The sequence below is a fragment of the Phaethon aethereus genome (assembly GCF_964289735.1).
Source record: "Phaethon aethereus genome assembly, chromosome: 18".
Classification (NCBI taxonomy): domain Eukaryota; kingdom Metazoa; phylum Chordata; class Aves; order Phaethontiformes; family Phaethontidae; genus Phaethon; species Phaethon aethereus.
The window spans coordinates 9,437,781-9,456,533 of NC_138594.1; the positions used below are offsets into that span (position 1 = coordinate 9,437,781).

General features: G+C 43.1%; 2 protein-coding genes across 2 annotated transcripts; one reads left to right on the plus strand and one right to left on the minus strand.

Annotated features, from left to right (window-relative positions):
* Positions 1-1,261: 1,261 nt before the first annotated feature.
* COIL (coilin) lies at positions 1,262-7,155 on the minus strand (the record flags this gene model as incomplete). Its single annotated transcript, XM_082008016.1, has 7 exons — positions 1,262-1,588; positions 2,107-2,195; positions 2,985-3,060; positions 3,668-3,715; positions 4,681-4,767; positions 5,107-6,295; positions 6,905-7,155. The coding sequence occupies 7 exons, from the start codon at positions 7,153-7,155 to the stop codon at positions 1,499-1,501; spliced, it is 1,830 nt and encodes a 609-aa protein (XP_081864142.1). The 3' UTR covers positions 1,262-1,498.
* A 64-nt stretch (positions 7,156-7,219) lies between these two features.
* Positions 7,220-18,411, plus strand: SCPEP1 (serine carboxypeptidase 1; the record flags this gene model as incomplete). Its single annotated transcript, XM_082008079.1, is given in 14 exon segments — positions 7,220-7,252; positions 7,254-7,401; positions 8,843-8,988; positions 9,927-10,016; positions 10,922-11,077; positions 11,579-11,653; positions 11,871-11,943; positions 12,933-12,970; positions 13,154-13,282; positions 14,815-14,899; positions 15,685-15,798; positions 16,405-16,542; positions 18,059-18,222; positions 18,346-18,411. Coding segments are annotated over 14 exon segments (1,455 nt in total), but the record flags the coding sequence as incomplete, so codon positions are not given.
* Between the last annotated feature and the right edge of the window lie 342 nt (positions 18,412-18,753).

The following is an 18,753-nucleotide window of genomic DNA, read 5'->3' on the forward strand; positions in this document are numbered from 1 at the left end:
TCATCCGGACTTGGTAATAATGGATAACTAGAACTCAAGATTTTATCTTCAAAGCATCCTCTCTGGGGTATATTTGTTTTCACATCACCTATTCATCACAGCCAGAGGGACTCTGTACCCATTCAATTTGTAGCCAAAATGCACTGTAGGCAATGGAACAAGGGTGAATCCTGCTCTAAAATGCTGTGAAATACTTGCGTTTAGTTTTTGCAATTTTGTAAGAATTCAAAATTAATGATTCCCTTCAGAAGAAAATCTTTCCATTTATCCCAACTGTCTCAGCATGACTGTGCTAGAGTGTCTGGAATATTCTTTTTGTCCCGTTTGCAAGAATATCCATGCATGAATCCAACTGTCCATTTCTCTAAAAAACAAATTTTAACATAAAGTAATGGCAACTGAAGAGACTGCAATAGACAAGTTTTACTCATACAAAAATGATTCCTTCACAAACATTTTAATAGGGATAATGCAAAGGTGTGCAATACATTAATGTTATCGTGCACTAGTCAGAGTACACATTCGCTAAACCATGATGTATCATTTTTCAGGCGTTTTTTATGTAGGGTGGTTTTTTCCCATGTCTTCTGTTTTAAGAGTCAACTACCCAGGGACAGGGATTATCTTAAATTGTAAGACTTGGCAAGATGCAAGTACTACAGGGGTATGAGGTGCTACCTCAATGCTAATTAGCAGAGGTGTCAGTGAAGTGCATTGCCACCACCTGGCTATTAGGAAGGAAAGAAGAAAGGCAGCACAGAAACTTCAGCACTTAAAAGGGCAAAAGGGTTTGCTTTAAAACAAACAAACAAACAAACAAACAAAAAGGTTTTCACAGAGCCTACACAGATTAACACACCGGGACACAATTTTGCCAGGGATTCATGTTATATTCCACTGGTTCTAGGGAACATGGAGCTACCAATACTGTTTATCTGCCTCTCAAAATTACAGAAGCTTGAAGTCCACAAGCTTTTCTTGACATGTTCAGGTGAACCCTGTAAATAACTGCAAGGTCACGGCATTTGTATCATGCTCTGCAGCTGTAGAGGAAGAGATGTGCACATCAAGAATATTTATATTTAATTTTTAAATGTTGTTTCTAATTATCCTTACAGCAAGCTATGTCTGTATGGCAGTTATACAGCTCTAGCCAAACCCAGATAGTTAAACAGAGTTACTGACGATACAAAGTTGTATTTTATCTTTTTGATCAAACCGTTCCAGCTCACAGCAGTAGGATACAAAAAATTGTTATTAAGCTTCTATTAAGAAAAAAACCTCAGCAGAGCCAAATTAAAGACTTCCTATTATAAACAAAGTATTCCTGTATTACATAAAAAGGTATCCTAAGAAAAAAGTGTTTCTTTTTATTTTGGCATAGTTTCTTTTTAAAACCATTTATTAAAAATACCCACCAATGCACCTGCTGCCCTCGGAACTAGAAGGCAGCATGTCACAAAACAAGTCTGTACAGTTATTTACATTGGTTCACAGCTCAGACTGCTCCATTTTCAATGATGGATCCATTAACTGGAGGCTCAACAATCAGTCTTGGCTCTATCAGTGCATCCCAACTTTCAGTTATCTGAAAAAAAAAAAACCAAACCCCAAAAAGAGTCCTTAGCATGTACAAGCTATACGGGCAGAGGCAATTTCTCCTACATTATGCTTTGTCTAGGCTTGAACAGCAGCACTACTGAACAAAGGCCACAGATCCTGCCTGTGATTCATCAATCTTGATGAACCTCAACCTGCCTGACGTCCTGGGTAAGGAAAGATGCAGGTAAGACAGACAGTGCATGAAATGGATAACTGCGCAAGAACAGATACTCTATCTAGACATGATATTGTTTATTACCCAAAACAAAAAGTTACACGGTTTGATGACTGTTTTTGAACTTGGTTAACTGAATAACATGCAAGAGGTGATTCTTGTAATCATGCACATTCTTGCTAGAAGCAACTATTATTTTTGCTTCCATTTATTTTAATCAGATGCATTATTGTAAAGGGAGTCTCACTGAGATGAACAGAGTCATAAAGCAGGGCATGTATCAGTTGTGCAAAAGCTGTAACAGGCTTCAGAACAGGACACCCACATACCTTTGTATCCTGAGGAACAGCGTACTCTATCAGTTCCGCTCCATCTGCAGACTGGTAAACCAGATCGAATTTCCCTGGCTCTTTAGCAACTTACAAAACAAACAAACAACTCCATTAACTATAAACAAAACAGTTTAAATGTCTACCATATTTAGAAAGCTAATCAAAACCAGTTGTAGGTTGTTTTGGTTTTGTTTGGGTTTGTGGTTTTTTTTTTTTTTTACACTTTTTGTTTGAGTTGGGTGTTTGGGTTCATAATTGTAACAAAAAATCTGAGGTCGAACTGAATACTACACACCAAAATTAAGGCAATTATCTAATATGACTATAGGCATTAAAAAGTTAATCAACAATATGCTGCCTAGATTTGAGAAAAATGCTCATGTGATGATCATTCGTTAATTCTGGATTAAATGGCAACTGCAGTATACACATTCAGTTTCAGAAACATTCATAGTTTCAGGTCTCTGAAGTGCACTTCGCCATTGCAGGGACTCAGTTCTTCGTCCACGGATGACAACGGCATCACTGACGTCGCAAAGAATGGCATTATGATCTAAAATTTTCTCTGTAATTTGGTATCATGATTTAAATTTTTTTCAGGAAATGAAACCACAGTAGCGATGAGTTACTGACCACTCATACTGACCGGACAAATTTCATTTTGTAAATACCTATGAGCATCCTCAATACAAACAGCAAGTGTTAGAACTTCTCCATTTAAATGAGACTTTTTGGGGAGGGAGTGAGGGAAGAAGGGGTGTGTTGAAAAGGAACCCAAGCAAATTGGAAATACTCCTGAAACATGAAGTGTGCTTTGGACTAGCTGTTTTCCAAGTGATGTGCATAACAAGCATTTAGTGTCCCAGGGTACGTACCTTGTCCTGCTGGCAATGAAAGGATCTCAAGCTCAATCTGTTTTTTATCAGCATTCCAACTGATTATTTTTCCCTCCTTCATAAAGAAACAAGAAAAGAATCTGGTAAGATACTCTTCAGCACTGGATAACTATTCCGAATTTACAACCACTGTGGTACTTGATCACAGTTAGAAGTACATCTATCTGTCAGATTTTTCTCTTTCTATGTATAAAATCTGCAAAGTATTAAAGCTCAGCAATCTGCAGTTACTGGCATCAATAAGCCAAAGTTATTCATTGTCAGTGTCTTTGTAGTTTAAATCAGTAATTATCCAGAAACCAAGTTATTTGAAGTAGCTACAAAAATTTACTTGCACCCATTTCAAGAATTTTCCTCGACTTCAAACAGCAGTAGACTCAAATACAGCTACATTTTTCTACTTGAAGGTTTGCATTTTTTGTCATCTCTAAAATACTAATGATCATTAATAATCCTTGTGGGGTTTTTTTAATAACTGCTATGCCTTTCAAATTTTTAATTAGTTTTGGGTTTTACAGTTTTCATTTTCGCTGCTACACCAGGAATAGCCTGCAGAGTCAACTGGATGAGAAGTAAAACACTGCACAACCTCAAAATATTTAAGCCTTACCTCACCTATAATAGTGTGGCGAGTGAATTAAGGGAGGAAAGAAAAACAGTACCTTATAGTCTGAAACTTCAGGACTGTAATTTTCAGTTAGTTCCAAGCGCTGTTGAAAGAAATACAAATAACAATTACAACTTTTCCTGATCCTTGATGATGCCACCTAGACCCAGACATGGTTTCTTCAGCAAGAGGAAGGTGCAAGAACCAAGCCTCCCACTCCTGGATCCTGATGCCGATCACAGTCCCAGGCATTCTTTCAGGACTCACTGCTCCAAAGCACTAACGTTCAGGTCAGGCTGTGAGAGGAGAGCAGGGAGATGGATCCCAGTCTCTGCAATTGCAGTGATTTCCTTTTCATTTACTTTTTTATTTCGCAGTGTAGTTATTTGTATGGTAAGATTCACAATGATATTGTAGAAACACTACAAAGAGAAGTAACACATAGAGTTTTTTTTTTCTTTTTTTCTTTTTAGAGCCTCTAACTTTAATACTGACTTTCCTTGCATGTGGGAAAGAGAGGGGTGACACGCTTCTTTCTGGCATTCTTATTTAAACATAAACCTTGAAAATATGCCCACAGTAGACAGACTTTGTAAAGGTGCAACCAGAAAATTCTATTATTTGTGAACTGACTTGTGTGCTAGTTAAGAGAGTTGCTGCACAAACGTACATGGAAATTCACACTGCAATGACAGTGCAGACAACATTTCTTTGTTATACAACTGTAACAGTTTCTGTTGTATGGAAAACTGTTACGTTAGAAAGACAGCAAGAGAGGAGTGAACACTTTCAGAGATGCCTACAAACATTAGACACAAGATGTGTGCTGAACCATTTGCTTAAGTTTAAAACAAAATTTTTAAAAAAGAACAAGTAAGTAGGATGAAGGCTACTTCCTAACTATTATACTTCTAGGATAACGGTCCCAGAACAATGTAAGATTAAGTTCTTCAGTGTAAGCTTTTCGTTGTCAGAACTATGTTATCTGTAGCACGTCCTCCAAAACTTACAGTGGCCAAATGAAACAATTTTAGCCCGCAGACATTCAGTATTTCACAAGCTCTTTACCTTAAAGGCAATTCTTTCTCCCACTTGTGGTGGAGCAGCTAGAAGAGGTAACACACTATAGTCTCTCTTGGGGACCTCCACAGGATTCTGTGAAATAAACAGTAAACCCATGGATTTAATTACTGTATTAATAAAAACAGAAGACAATGTTTATGCTGTTGGATTGTAAGAAGTTCTGAGAAGAGTAATGTACATATCCAAGTGCTTTGTTTTGAAATGTGTAATGCAATCACTTAAATATTGTTTCATAAACACTTCCTCAGGCTGCTAAGTGGAGATACAGTAAATATCAGATTTGCTAAGTTAAGATCAACCTTTATGCTTACTAATCTATTTCTGCTTTTACGAATTACTCTCATCCTATACATTTTTTGTATAGTAAAGCTGCAAGAGAAAGGTGACCTCTGACTGCATTAAGTCACTCACCTGGACAAGAACAGAAGTGTTTGTCGCAGCTTCATTTAACTGCCTCTGTTTCTGGCCTTCACTGCTGTAGTTATAGAAGAAGCCAGGGTTTGCTCCTCTCCCACGGCCTTGGCCCCTCATCATCCCACGAAACCCACGGCCCCTAGGTCCTCTCCAGAAGTTATCCTCTCCTGTTCCACGCCCCCTTCCACGACCCAGGCTGGCAAGTGGTCCTTCAACACTGGTTGGCAACTGTTTAGTACAGTTTCTTACTATGGAATTACTCAGTCCACTTGCTGCGGGTTTTTTAATAACAACTGTTTCTGAATCTGAACTATCAGACTCTGAAGAGGTCTTTGCTTTGGGAGCCTTGGTGGTACTGTTTTTTCCAGCTGCCGCATTGTTAGGCAGTGACTTTTCCTTTGCAGTACTGTCTTGTGCTGTTGCCACTTCCTCATCCTCTGTACTCGAGTCAGAATCTGAACTAGAGGACTGGGATTTTTTAGCATTTTTACTAATTGCAGTCTTAGTGGAATTTTCAGTGTTAGACTTTACAGTCACTTTATTAGAAATAACACTTTTCACAGCAGAATTTGCAGCAGCTTGGGATTTGTCTTTGGGAAGTGTTGCCACTACAGGTTTATGGGAAGATTTACTTTGCTTTTGGTTCAATTCACTGCTGTCACTGTCAGACGACGTGCTAGAAGAATCTGAAGCTCCCGCCCTCTTTTTTCTGGACTGTATTGTGATTCTTTTGATGTTATTTTTACCAGAATTTAGAGAAAAGCTGTCATTTGCCTGTTCTAAAGCCATCCTTGTTGCAGTGGCCTTTGTCTGCTTTTCATCCTTCTTTTTTGTTGCCAACTGCTTCTCCCTCTCCATTTTTTTAAGCTTTTTAGATTGGTCAGTAGAGCTCTCTTCCTTACCTTCTGTGAGTCTATTTCTTCCACTAACTTCTTCCTTTCTTTTTCTTTTCTTGTACCTTTTTTGAGAGTCCAAAATACCTACAAAGGTCTCTTCCCTACAAGAGGGATACTCAGGATTATGTTTATTCTTTTTCTTTTCCCTTTTATGCCTATCCTCTTCATTTTTAGAGAATTCTTCCTCTTCCTGCTTTTGTCTATGTCTTTTTTTGTCTTCTTTTGGTGTGTAAGAGAAGCCATCATCTATCTCTTCATAATCATCTGTGACTATCTCTTCCAACTTCACCCTGTCAAAGAAAAAAAACCACCACACAAAAAAGCCACCATTCAGCATAATTAACACTTTTTTCCCTACGTGTTAGCAGCCCCGGTAAGGCTGCCTTTTGGGATGCGCCACCTGTTAACGGGGCGGTCTCCAGAGCACGGGTTACCACCCTAAACCCAGGCTCCAGAGCCCTCACCTGACGGCGCGGCTGCCGCAAGGTCTTCGTAAAAGCTCCGGGCCGGCCGCGGGAGCGCCGGAGGCAGCGCGCTCTTCCCACACCTGAGCCGATTTCCCGCCCCGCGCCTCTCTCCAGCCCCTTTCAGACATCCTGGGGCTTCCCAAGCACCGGCGGCTCGGGGGAACGGGACCTGCGAGCAGCCGGCGCCCGCTCTGCGCCTCGGGGAACCGCGGGAAGGGCCCGAGAGCACCTCTCCGGTTCCCCGGGGACGACTCCGCCAAGCCCCATCCGTCTCCCGCGGCGAGGTGTCGCGTCTCAAGCCGGACACGGACTCCTCCCCCGCCCCCGGTGCTGCGCTAGTCCCAGGACCCGGAGGAGGACCCGAAGGAGCGCCCCCCTCCCCCCGCCCCGACGGCTGGGCGCAGGCCCTGTCCCGGGCAGCCCCCGCCGTACCGGAGCGAGTCGTTGTCCCGCACGAGGCGGGCACTCTCGGTGGGGGGCAGCAGCGCCCCCTCCAGGAAGAGGTTGAGGCGGGCCCGCCGGCTGAAGCCGAACCTGTGGCGGATGAGGCTGACGAGGTCGGTGACGAGGCGCACCTGGCTGGGCTCCAGCAGCAGCCAGCACAGCGCGCAGCCCGGGCTGCCTGGCGGCGGGTAGTCGAAGAGCAGCCGCAGCCGCACAGGGCCGCCACCGGTCGCCGCCATCTTGGATGAGACGGAGGAGGCGCGGGGGGAGGGGAAGTGGCGACAGGGGGCGACGGCGCCACGCGTGGGACAAAAAGGGCGGGCGGTGCGCGAGCCTCGGCCACGCCCCCTGCGGGCGGGGCGGGGCCGGGCTGGTCCCTGAGCGCGTGACAGCGCGGCCGCGGGCGACTGAAGCTGTTGGCGGGATGGGGCTGTCGCGCGCCGTGACGGGGCTGTGGCTGCTACCGCTGGCCGTGCTGGCGGCAGGTACGGGCTGACGGGCGGGGCGGGAGGCTCTGCCCTGCGCCGCGGCCGTGCCCCGGGCGGTCCCGGAGCGACGGCCTCCGGGCACGGCGCGTCCCGCGGCCGCTGCTGGGAAGGGCCCGGGCTGAGCCGCGGCCGCCACCGCCGCGCCGGGGGCGGTAGCCGGGCGGGATGTGGCGAAGGGGGTGGCAGAAGCTCGACGGTCGCACGTGGTCCCACGCAGGGCTGTCGCCGTGTCTCTGCCGGGGACTGTCGTGACCTCGGGAGTCGTCTCCTTCCACCCCGGCCGACTGGGGTCTGCGCTCCCCAGAGCCCCGGGGAACCCTTTTGGAGCAGGAACGTGGAAATTCAGATCCCAGTTGATTCACCTGGGTAAACTGGGAGGGAGAGGCTCCCCACAAACCAGGGCAGCACTTCTCATGGCGGTTTTACCCTGAGCCGTCATCTGTCCTTGCTGAAAAAGACCCCCAGACCCCCTTCTGTGTCTTGGCAGCTGCGGGAGATGATGAAGGAGCCGCGTATGCCAGCGGGCCTGTAAGCGTGAGATTATTGCGGTGCTGGCTGACAGGAGCAGAGGTCCCAGGCCTGTTGCTCGTGGGCAGTGTTTTACCTGGGAGACCCTTTGGGTAGGGGGCTGCAAGGAGCAAAACGGCCATACCAAGGTGTCACCGCTGTGGCAGCGAGGGCTGATCAAGAAAGTGTGATGTTGTCCACACTGATATAACCTGTTCGGCGCTGACTCCTGTGGATCAGCAAAGACTGGGTGCTGTGGCTTGAAAAAGCCTTATTGCTGCATCTGTGGACTGCTGCCTTCTGTCGTGGTCGAGGAGGTTAAGGGATGTAGTTTCAAAGGTCTGTTCCTGGGAAAGTGTCTGTCTCCTAGATGGAGAATAGACTGACTGCATAAGTTGACAAGACTCTACTGACTTGAGTTTAGGATTAGGTCTTGGGTTTGTTTAGAAGTGACCCCTCTGTCTGTCCTGCATTTACTCTTCTTGGGGACTGTAAAATGATTTGGTATTCCCAGAGACTAGGACCGAAGTGTTGGATCCCTGAAGGAGCCCTGGTGCCCCTGAAGCCAGTGTGACTTATCCATCGTGCCTAGTGGGGCTGTGCTTTCAGCCCAGGCCTTCTAAAGACTAAATGTTTCCCTGATAGAAAAAAAAGAAAAAATTATCCTAGCTATTAGGCTGCAATTTCAGTGAGGTAAGGTCAGGCACTGATAAGTAACCAAATTACACGCTTAACTTCATTCATTGATGATAACTCAGCTATGTGTGTGGGTGTAAGTATAGGCAGGTTGCTTACAGTAATTTTTTTTAATTTAAGCACTTATAATTATCACACCCAAGATTGAAATGTAATGTTTTGGAACAAATCTGGTGGAAAGCTCAAAGCTGAGCCTTTTTACCTAGCTGAGTTTTATTTTTATTCCCTCCCCAAGGTGTGGTTCTGAGGCAATCCCAAGAGCCCAAAGAGCTGTGGGGATATGTGCAAGTTCGAAGTAAGGCCCACATGTTCTGGTGGCTCTACTATGCAAATAACCCAACCAAAGACTTCACAGAATTACCTCTTATCTTGTGGCTTCAGGTAAGGTTTGGTGAAAGACACTTAAACAGTAACTTTCCATCTGTGCCTGGTTCAGTCTGATAGGTATCTTTCAGCTCTACAGAAATAGGATTCAAAATTGTCCAATTCTATATGATACATCTTGTGAAAGAGAGAGTCAGGAAGAAATAATGAAAATATCATTCTGCAGTTGTGGGGTGCCCTCAACTGCTCACTTTCCATCAAGTTAAGTTGCAGAAATAGAGCTTGTTCTTACCTTTCACACACCAATAGTGCTTTTTGTGCCAGACACTACAAGTACATTGTAGCGTCACAGCTCCTTTCCTGAAGAGCTTACAATCTAAACAATGTTCAGAGAGAGCAGATAAAATGATCAGAGATTTAGAAAGATTTCCAAATGGAAACAAGTAAGAGAGACTTTGATTGTTTAGAGATTGGTCCCATGCAGTCACAGTTTGATAAAAGGCAGTAGTGTGTGCTCCACATTCACTTCCAGCAGTACATTCCAGAAGTTGATGTTGACTATAATCCCTTGATGACTCCGTCTTTTTCTTTCTGGGTTATTTCCTCAGAGAGAAATGCACACGCTATACATGCTGATAAAGCTAATGACTTGCAAACCTCTGTAGATAGCTAACTTTTGCATTCAGTATTAAGGGAATAAGGCAAAGGGTTTTCAAACTGTGCTCACATAGCATGCAACTCATTAGATGCTTTTACAAGTGGGTAATTGCTTCACTGTTTAAATTTTTGCTTTCAGAAATGGCACATCTACACATAAGGAAAGACGATGAGGAAGAGAGCCTTCTTTGCAAATTAACATGTAGTGCAAAAGCCATTTAAAAAAAAAATATACAGTCTGTCCTTCTACTTACTGGCTTGCGTGTATTTTTCTCCTATCTATCATACCTATACCATGCTGCCTTTTAACTCATTTGTCATTTGGTATTTCCCCACAGGGAGGCCCAGGAGCTTCGGGCTGTGGATTTGGGAACTTTGAAGAGATTGGCCCATTAGACAAAGAAATGAAACCAAGAAATACAACCTGGGTATAGTAGAGAGTTTAGCTTCTAGTTATTGATTGCAGAATGTTTGTTGCTTGTGTAAGCAGATGATTGCTGTCATCACAGAACAGTTTATCGAACAATTTAACGTTCGATAGAACTATGATATTTTGTCTTAAAATAGTGTGGCTAATGAAATGACTTGCATTAATATCCTTGTTAAGAACTGAAGAATAGAACTATTCATTTGATTTGATGGAATATGTCTGGGCTTCCATGAACTTGTGAATTGCAGCTTTTTGGGAAACTGAGAGCAGGGAAATTCTAGAAAGATGTTATTTCAGATCATAGCTTCATTGTGCACAAGTCGTAGAGGTTTTTCTGGGCAGCTGGCAACGTATAACCAGTGGCTCATGATTACAAGTCCTATATGGCCTTCAAGGGAAGACAAATTACAGCTGCCTATGAAGGTGGGTATTTATTCAATGAAATGTATCTGTGCTCTAAGCTACCAATAGTCTAACTACTCGGGAGTTGTCGAGATGGTATGGGTGATCTGCCCTTGGATCACTGGGATTGTCTGGGTGCCTTTCTTGTTGCAGGTTGGGCAAATTGAAAGACCTTATGTTGTACCTCTTTCTTTGTGAGTCTTACTGCTTTGAGCCGTGATAGCTGTCTGAGTGCTGATGTATTGATTTTATGTGTACACTTGTAACTATACAACTATGGGATTTGCACAAAAGCCCAGCAATCCAAAAGAAAAACCTTATTTTACATTCTGACAGGCAAGTCTCACCTGTACCATTCTCTCTTTTGGACTTGCATCTAATTTTTCTGCAGGTTCTTTCAGGGCCAGAGATTTGGTGGCTCAGTTAAACGTTTGTGCCATCAAAACTAAGGTTTGTGCTGGTGCTGGACTGAGGTTTCATACAAGCTTTCTGCTTGTACAGTTGCAGGCAGCCAGTATCTTGTTTGTGGATAATCCTGTGGGCACTGGATTCAGTTATGTGGATGATTGTAGCTTGTTTGCCAAAAACCTTACCACAGTAGTTTCTGATATGATGGTCCTTCTTGGAGAATTCTTCACATGTAGAACAGAATTCCAGGTAAGTGATTTGAATTCTTGGTTAGAATCATATTTTAGTTTGCTTTTAAACAGATCTCAAAAAGAATTATTGAACAGCCCTCCAGATGGGCAGTGTTTGCTACTAGGTAGCATGCATTTGATGGGAGTCAGTGCAGGTATAACCACTGCCTCTTATTTCCCACAATTCAGAAGTGGTATCTTGAATTTGGTACTAGTTAGATAAGCAATGGGGTGGATTATTGTCTATTGTGTAGTCCAAGAAGAATGCAGGATCACAGCTGTTTCTAGTTCCAAAATACTGAAGTGCCTGCTTCAAAACTTCTCCCAGTAATTACATCAGGATGTTACGGGAATCTTATCTGCAGCTTAGAATCAGAAAAATATCCAGTGTTTGATAGTGAGAGGGGAACAGCCGGTGCCTGGGTTCTGTGGGATGTGAGAGGTGGTTGGAGGTATCTTCTGCCCCTCTGTCCGATGGGTTCATTGTGTGGCCTCTCTCTCTCTCCCCCTCCCTCTCCAGACTATCCCATTCTACATATTTTCTGAATCTTATGGAGGTAAAATGGCTGCTGGCATTGCTTTAGCACTGCATGAGGTAAGTAGTTGGGGGATGTAGTTCACTTTTCACTTTAAAACATGATGTTCTACACGTATGTATATTTCTTGAAATACACTGTCCCTGCTGCCTAATTCAGATTGCTACTTATTTTTTTCACTGAAAGAAAAGTGGTTCTAGAGTCATGAATATCTAACTAAAAGTTGGTTTTTTGTTTTTTTTTTGTTTTGGTTTGGTTTTCCTATTATTCATCAAGGCTGTTCAAAAAGGAACCATAAAGTGCAATTTTATGGGGACTGCTCTTGGGGACTCATGGATTTCTCCTTTGGGTATGTTTAAAATCCTCAGACTGTGGGTGGTTTATTGTTGTTGTTTTGCTTGTTGGTTGTTTGGGGTTCTTTTACCATTCCATGGGTACCTAGAGTCAAAAATGCCAGCCCTGCCTTAAGTAAATTAAATCTCTAGCGAGTCTGGTAAATCAAAAAGAAATACTTCAACATTGCAAGTATCTACCTTTAGAATGTATCTAGATTATGAGAAGCCAGTGAGGACCATACTTGCATTTGAAGTGGAGTGGTGGTGAAAAGTCCCTACACATCTCTGCAGCCTCTGAGGTGTTTTGGTAAGAGTACTGTGCTTCAAATGTGGCCACCAAATGACTCACAAGGTTGCAGATGAGGTTTTCTCTTTCTTTTCACAAGAAGACCTTGTGCTGAGGAACTGATGTGCTCACAGACATGGAAGAGACAGGGTGTGTGTCTGGTGGAGGACAAAAAACAAATTAAAGGACTCTTGGTCCTTCAGTGAGATTTGCAAGGGCAGGCTCACCGATTCTCTGCAGCATGGGACGATATCAAGCAAACTCCTGTCTTGGGATCCTCTGATCCTTGAGACCTTAAAACAAATCTGTTGTTATATAAAAAAACTTTTTATAATAGATTTCCTCCCCCCCCGCCTAACTTTTGCAGACATCAGTTTAGACAATGCCCATTCAATTGTCAGATCTCCCCCAGGTTCTAGCAGTGTGCTGCAGTGTTGGGGTGAGAACATTTTCATAAGAACATGTCTGTTGCTTTAAATAAATTTCACTGATTAATGTTTAGGCGGTTAACGATGTTGCAGTGCCTTTACTGGTTCTCAGGATTTGTAGGGAACCTGCTCTGTGGTACATAACCTTCGGGCTGAGCTGACAGTACTTTTTTATTGATTAATTCATCTCTATATATTTTTGTTACAATCATTCTTGCTACAATAAAGAAAAATAAAGGAAATCATATGTCAAAAACTTAGATGTTTGAAATCTGTTCTGTTTCTTTAGACTCTGTGCTGTCTTGGGGACCCTACCTTTACAGCACTGTAAGTACCTTCTTTAACTCTTGGTCCTCATCTGATTACTTGTACTGCCATATAGTATAAATGGATGGGTTTTTTTAAGGTTAGCTCTTAGCCAGAATAAAACCTCAAATACATGGAGACTGTTAGTGAGAAATTAATGTGAAATTATAATTAAAGCTGTCCTCCTTTTTGTTTGTCTTACAGTCTCTCCTTGATGATAACGGTCTAGCAGAGGTGACTGCTGTTGCCACAGAAATAATGGATGCAATAAATAAAAATCAATATGGGCTGGCCACTGAGCTCTGGGGCAAGGCTGAAGGTGTCATTGAAGAGGTGAGATCTTCTTTGACCAGCATAAATAACAAACTGGTGCTTGGGGAGGCACACAATTTCAGGTTATCCTTTCTATGAGTACTGATGTGGCGTGAATCCCCCATCCAAGCCCCTTCCCGGTCATTTTTGCCAGTAGATATTTTATCCCAGTGCTGATGTAGAAGAGCTATTTGTTTGCTGTGCACCACCATGTGGTTGTAAGAGGCAGTGGGTAGGGTGACCGACAAGGGCTTGAGGTATCGCATCGAGGTTTCCACCTGGCACATCACTTAAATAGATGCTTAATTTTTAACATGCAACTAGTCCTGTTGATTTCTATAGAACCCAGTTTCTACTTAAATGAGCTATGTGTCCTTGAAAGCTTTCTTCTGAATATTGAAAACTGCATCCAGCAGGACACAAATTCCAAATTAAGCATAGATCTCCATTTAAAGAACTACAGTAGGTGCACAGGGCTGAAAGGAACCTCAAGTTACGTCCTGTTACTGTATCTTGTTACTTAGCAAGTTCTAGCTTAAAAGATAGGTAAAGTTTTGCTCTTGTTTTTCGTGTTGAAGGGTTGCTCCAAAATCTCACTCTTTCTTGAGTTTTTGTTTTAGTACAGGTAAGGCCCTGGCTTCCTCCAACTGAAAGACTAATCTGGAGCTGCTTCCTTTTCTCGCGCTCTTTTTGTTTTATTCTGTAACTGACAGTGCCTTGCACATAGTTGGTTTCACTTCTTACTGTTTGGAAGGAACTTGTTCCCATTTTGTGTTTCTCGTCAAGTCTGCTTGTCTTCTCCTCTCATTTGTGATATTGCTGTCATGGTGCAGGCACTTCAGTTCTTCTAGGGTTGCTGTTGTGACCTGATTTCTGACCTATGCATCAGAACTTTAAAGATTCAAAAATTGAATAAAGCAGGGCTTCAAGAACCTCAACTAACTTCTGTAGTGGCAAAACTGATCACACTTGTCCTTTGGATGCAGACAGTCTGCTGTCTGCATCAGAGCTGCCATTCTACAGTTCTTGGACTCATCCAGATGTTAGCAGTTCCAAAAGAGGGGTGGCTGATACCTATCACCATGTTCTCGAGGAAGCATCTGAGATTTTGAAGGGCTGTAGGTTGGGAGGATGTTGCACAAGAAGCAGCATCAGGCTAGACTAGATCTAGCAGAAGAGACCATCTGAAAGGATCATCTGGCGTTGCACCTGTGGGTAATGGGTAATGAGAATCTGCCGTCATTTGCAGGATGTAAGGCTTCCTGTAGCTTCACATTCGTTTCAGAGAAGTAAATAGCATCTCTGGCACACCCTGTCTGTGAACAATATAGACTTGAAAAAACTCTTCCCCACTGTCAATGCAAATGTAGAACCAAAGTTTTTCCATAAATGTCTTCCTGACGTGTAGGTAAAGTGGCAGGTCACAGGGTCCTTTATTTAGGACTGACTTACTTCTTTTTTTTTTTTTTTTTTTTCTTCCCAAAAGAGAGTCTGTTCCTCATACAGAGAAATGTTTTTGTTACAGTGTTACTGAAATTACCTTGTGTTTTCAGAACACCGACAATGTGAACTTTTATAACATCATGACTAAGGAGGTTCCAGAGATGAAATCAAATGAACAAGAAAATCTCCATCTCAGTAAGTTGTATCTAAGTGCTTGAGCTTCTGAGGCCCTATGTTTGCATTTGCGTACTTTCAGCTCTGATAGTGCTGATTACACTCTCAATTTAGCACATCCTTAAAATGGGGCCTTCAGATCCAAAGGATATTGATATTCTCCTGAGCAGAACTTGTGTTTGCTCTTGCTTACATAGGGATAAATAGGAATGTGGAACACCCCTTCTATAGATTATGCCTCCACCTCTAAATCCTGCACAAATTATTCCAAGGTAGTAGTATAATTGTGATATTCTTTTATGACCTTTAAGTTACTTCTTCTTAACGTCTTTCAGTTCTGTCTTCATGACACAAAAATGTCTCATCAATATAAATAGTCTTATCAGACTCTTTGTTCCATTATGCATCAATGTGAAAACCACATGTATAGAGCTCTTTGTCTTTTTCATTGGCTCCAGCAGGGAAGGTGGATGGCACAGTTAACTCCCAAGAGTAAAGCATTGCAGCTCAAAATAACGTCTGCTGAGGAGAAGAAATCGTGTCTGTACCAGGTGGCTAAAGCAGAACCTGGTCCCCTGCAAAAGTGCTGTGTTAGCCAAAAGTAGAAATGGATGGTTGGGTTCTTCCCATATCATCCCCTGACCTAAATAAGTGGTTTATAGTAAAAGGAAGCAAATCTCTTTCTGTGGTGTTGCATTCTCAGTAGAAAAGAGTTTGTTGGCCATGACTGTAACACTGAAAATTGTTATCTGTTCAGGATGACTGTCTTAAATGTGCCACTAATCAAAGTGTGTTCTCTTTTTCAGTAGGACTTTACCAGCGCCATGTCAAAAATATGCATAAGGACAGCCTAAATGAATTGATGAATGGACCCATCAGAAAGAAACTAAAAATTATTCCCGACTCTGTGAAATGGGGAGGTACTTTCCTGTTCGCTAGTGTGGATCTAATGAGCGTACTATTGTCTCTTACAGTATTGCAGTCTGTAGGAAGATACTTTACTGTAGTAAGCGGTCACATTAAATTGTCATTATTCTTGGGCCTAAGAAGAGGACTCATTCTCAGAAATTAACATGTATGAGGCAGGCCCGTGGGAGCAGATGTCGTGGTTCTGGCTCTGATTCTGCTGCTTATATCTGTCTTTAGTCAAGCAGCTAAAAATACAGGGGGAGGAAGAAGATCCTCTTGTGTCTCAGCAGCTGGTTTCTGTCTTTCATGCAATCTTGATGAAATTCCTGTCATTTTTTTTTCTGCCAGAAAGGAAGGTTTAAAGGACTGATGCCAGCACCCTGTATGTGTATAATAGGAGCCAGAAGCTAACAATGCTGTGTGGGAGCTCCAGTGGGAGCATGGCTGCTTTCTGGATCTTTTTAGTTCCTCAGACTCATAAATTACTGGCTGCTGCTTCTTTGGGCTAGGACTGTTTTTTTTATGCAGCCTTAAATGGCATTTTAGGACCCTTAGCCAGTTTCTGTCCCAGCTTGGGGATGACATTCTTGATCAGTCGTCTTTCTGATTCCAACCAGGTCAGTCCAAAGATGTCTTTGAGAACATGGCTGAGGATTTCATGAAACCTGTCATTGATATTGTTGATCAGCTTTTGGCAGCCAACGTCAATGTTACAGTCTATAATGGGCAGCTGGATCTCATTGTTGACACCATGGGTAAGGGACTTCTTGACTGGGGTTGGGAACAGAACACGTGACAAGCAGAATGTGAAGTACCAGTTGGTACCTGGATCTCTCCAGTTTTCTGTGCAAATCTCCTATACAACTGGCAATGCTTAAATACTACAGTCATAAATGAGCAGCTCTTAGTATGTTTTGTTTACACCCCTCTGAGAGAGGCAATTCCTTTACCTCCATTACACTGTTGGGAAATGGATCTGTAACATCAGTAATTGCTTGTTTCAGTTAAGCCCATTAGTAAGTAGGTAGCTAATAGTTCACTTAATTCTTATGGATAGACACATATATACGTACGTATGTATGCTCATTCATAAATGAAGAATGAGGATAGATGAATAAATACATGATTATCCTCTCTTCTGCTGTGCCTTGAAGATCCTGTTCTCTAGGGCAAAGGTCATATCTGGCTACAGATTTGTTCACTAAGTGGCCTGCAGCAGAGAGCATGGTGCCAGGTGAGATGGAACAAGGGTGTTGGTAATTAATCAGGGAGGGTGCAGTTGAAGAGTGATCACACCTGCTGCTCAGTAACATGTGTAGGCTCCTGCACATCTTGGCCACTCAGGGGTTTTGTTTGTCCCTTGCGGCTTGCAAGATGCAGGCTTGATCAAGTGGCAGTTTGGGAGCCAGGCCAAGTGTTGCTGAAATGTGTCATGCTGTGAGACTGCCGTGCTCTCTTCCAATCACCTTTTCTTACTGATTTAAATAATCTGTAGTTACAAACTGTGCAAACATCTTCCCATGTTGTGAAAGGCTTTATTCTTTATTTGTCATTGCCCACTTAGATACTCATATGCCCTTCATGAACAACATAGCAATCAATAAATCAGGAAACAGAGTATTTAGGCTGTCAAAACAGATTAGCAGTTAGTGGTGCTCCAGTTTATCACATTTTGAGCTAAAATTGAGCTGCAGTTAACATGTAAACTCTTCCAGTAGTTCAGAAGTAGGCTAAAGCTTTGCCCCCCTTGGTGTCCTGGAATTGGTCTTTTTGCTGTCTTGACCTCCACTTCCTGTGGCAGGCACTTGAAAACAGAAAACCTTTCCAGGCTCTTCTTGATGAGTGACTGTAACAAACAGAGAAGCAGTGTCTCTTCTGATTTCCAAGAGGGGGATGTGGTGTGGCTGATCCTTCTCCATGGCAGGACATTCAAGGTGTTTGAGGAATAATGCAAAATATGTCAGAATCGCTAGGGCTGCAGAGCCTCTAAAGAGGCACACGTTCAACTTATGCAATCAGAAATCTATTTCACGTGCATCTTGACTGTTTGCTTTCTCCCTTTTCCCTCCATTGGTTTGTTTCAGCTTGTCCTGAACACAGCCTTGGTCATTTTTCTAGGCATAGCAAAATTGAGTTTAGAATCTGAGCACACAGAGACTGTCCGCTAACTCTGCTGTGTTGGTATCTAGTATGGTGGGCATCCAGCTGAACTGGGACTCCCAAGTTGCTATGTCAGTATCGGTAATCAAGCATATCTCTTCTCTCTAACAGGCCAGGAGGCATGGATCCGGAAACTGAAATGGCCTAATTTGGACCAGTTCAGCCAGCAAAGGTGGAAGGCACTCTATGTGTCTCCAGAATCCACCGAGACGGGTGCTTTCCACAAGGCCTATGAGAACTTCGCTTTCTTCTGGATTCTTAAGGCTGGGCATATGGTAAATAATACATTTCTAGGGGTGGGATGCACCATTATCAGCAAGGAAACTGACGATGCATATAAGCTTGCTGTCTGCTTCCTTATAGCAGCTGCTTACCATGTGCTCTCATCTCTGTGCTAGGTACCGTCTGATCAAGGAGACATGGCACTGAAAATGGTCAGGATGGTGACGCAACAGCAGCACTAGGGAAGGGGAGGCCAGCTGGTGTGGCTTCCTGCCCAATGTCAGTGCTCTTGCAGAATGTGAGTCCGGAATAATAAGCCACAGGAGGAACAATGGCTATAGTTTCTCTGATCTTGCTGATAATGTGCACAAGCACTTAGAGAAAGGCATTTTTTTCCTTGAATGAGTTGTTGCTTTTGAATTTGTAAACTGTGATTTGCTGCCTTAACACTGTTCATAATGACTCTTCCAGAGAGAAGTCCACTGTCATAACCAACCAGCTCTGAGCCTTTGACTTTGACTTGGAAGGATTTTGTGCTTTTGTAAGAAGCTGCCCTTCCCTGAATGCTCTCTTGTCTGTTCACA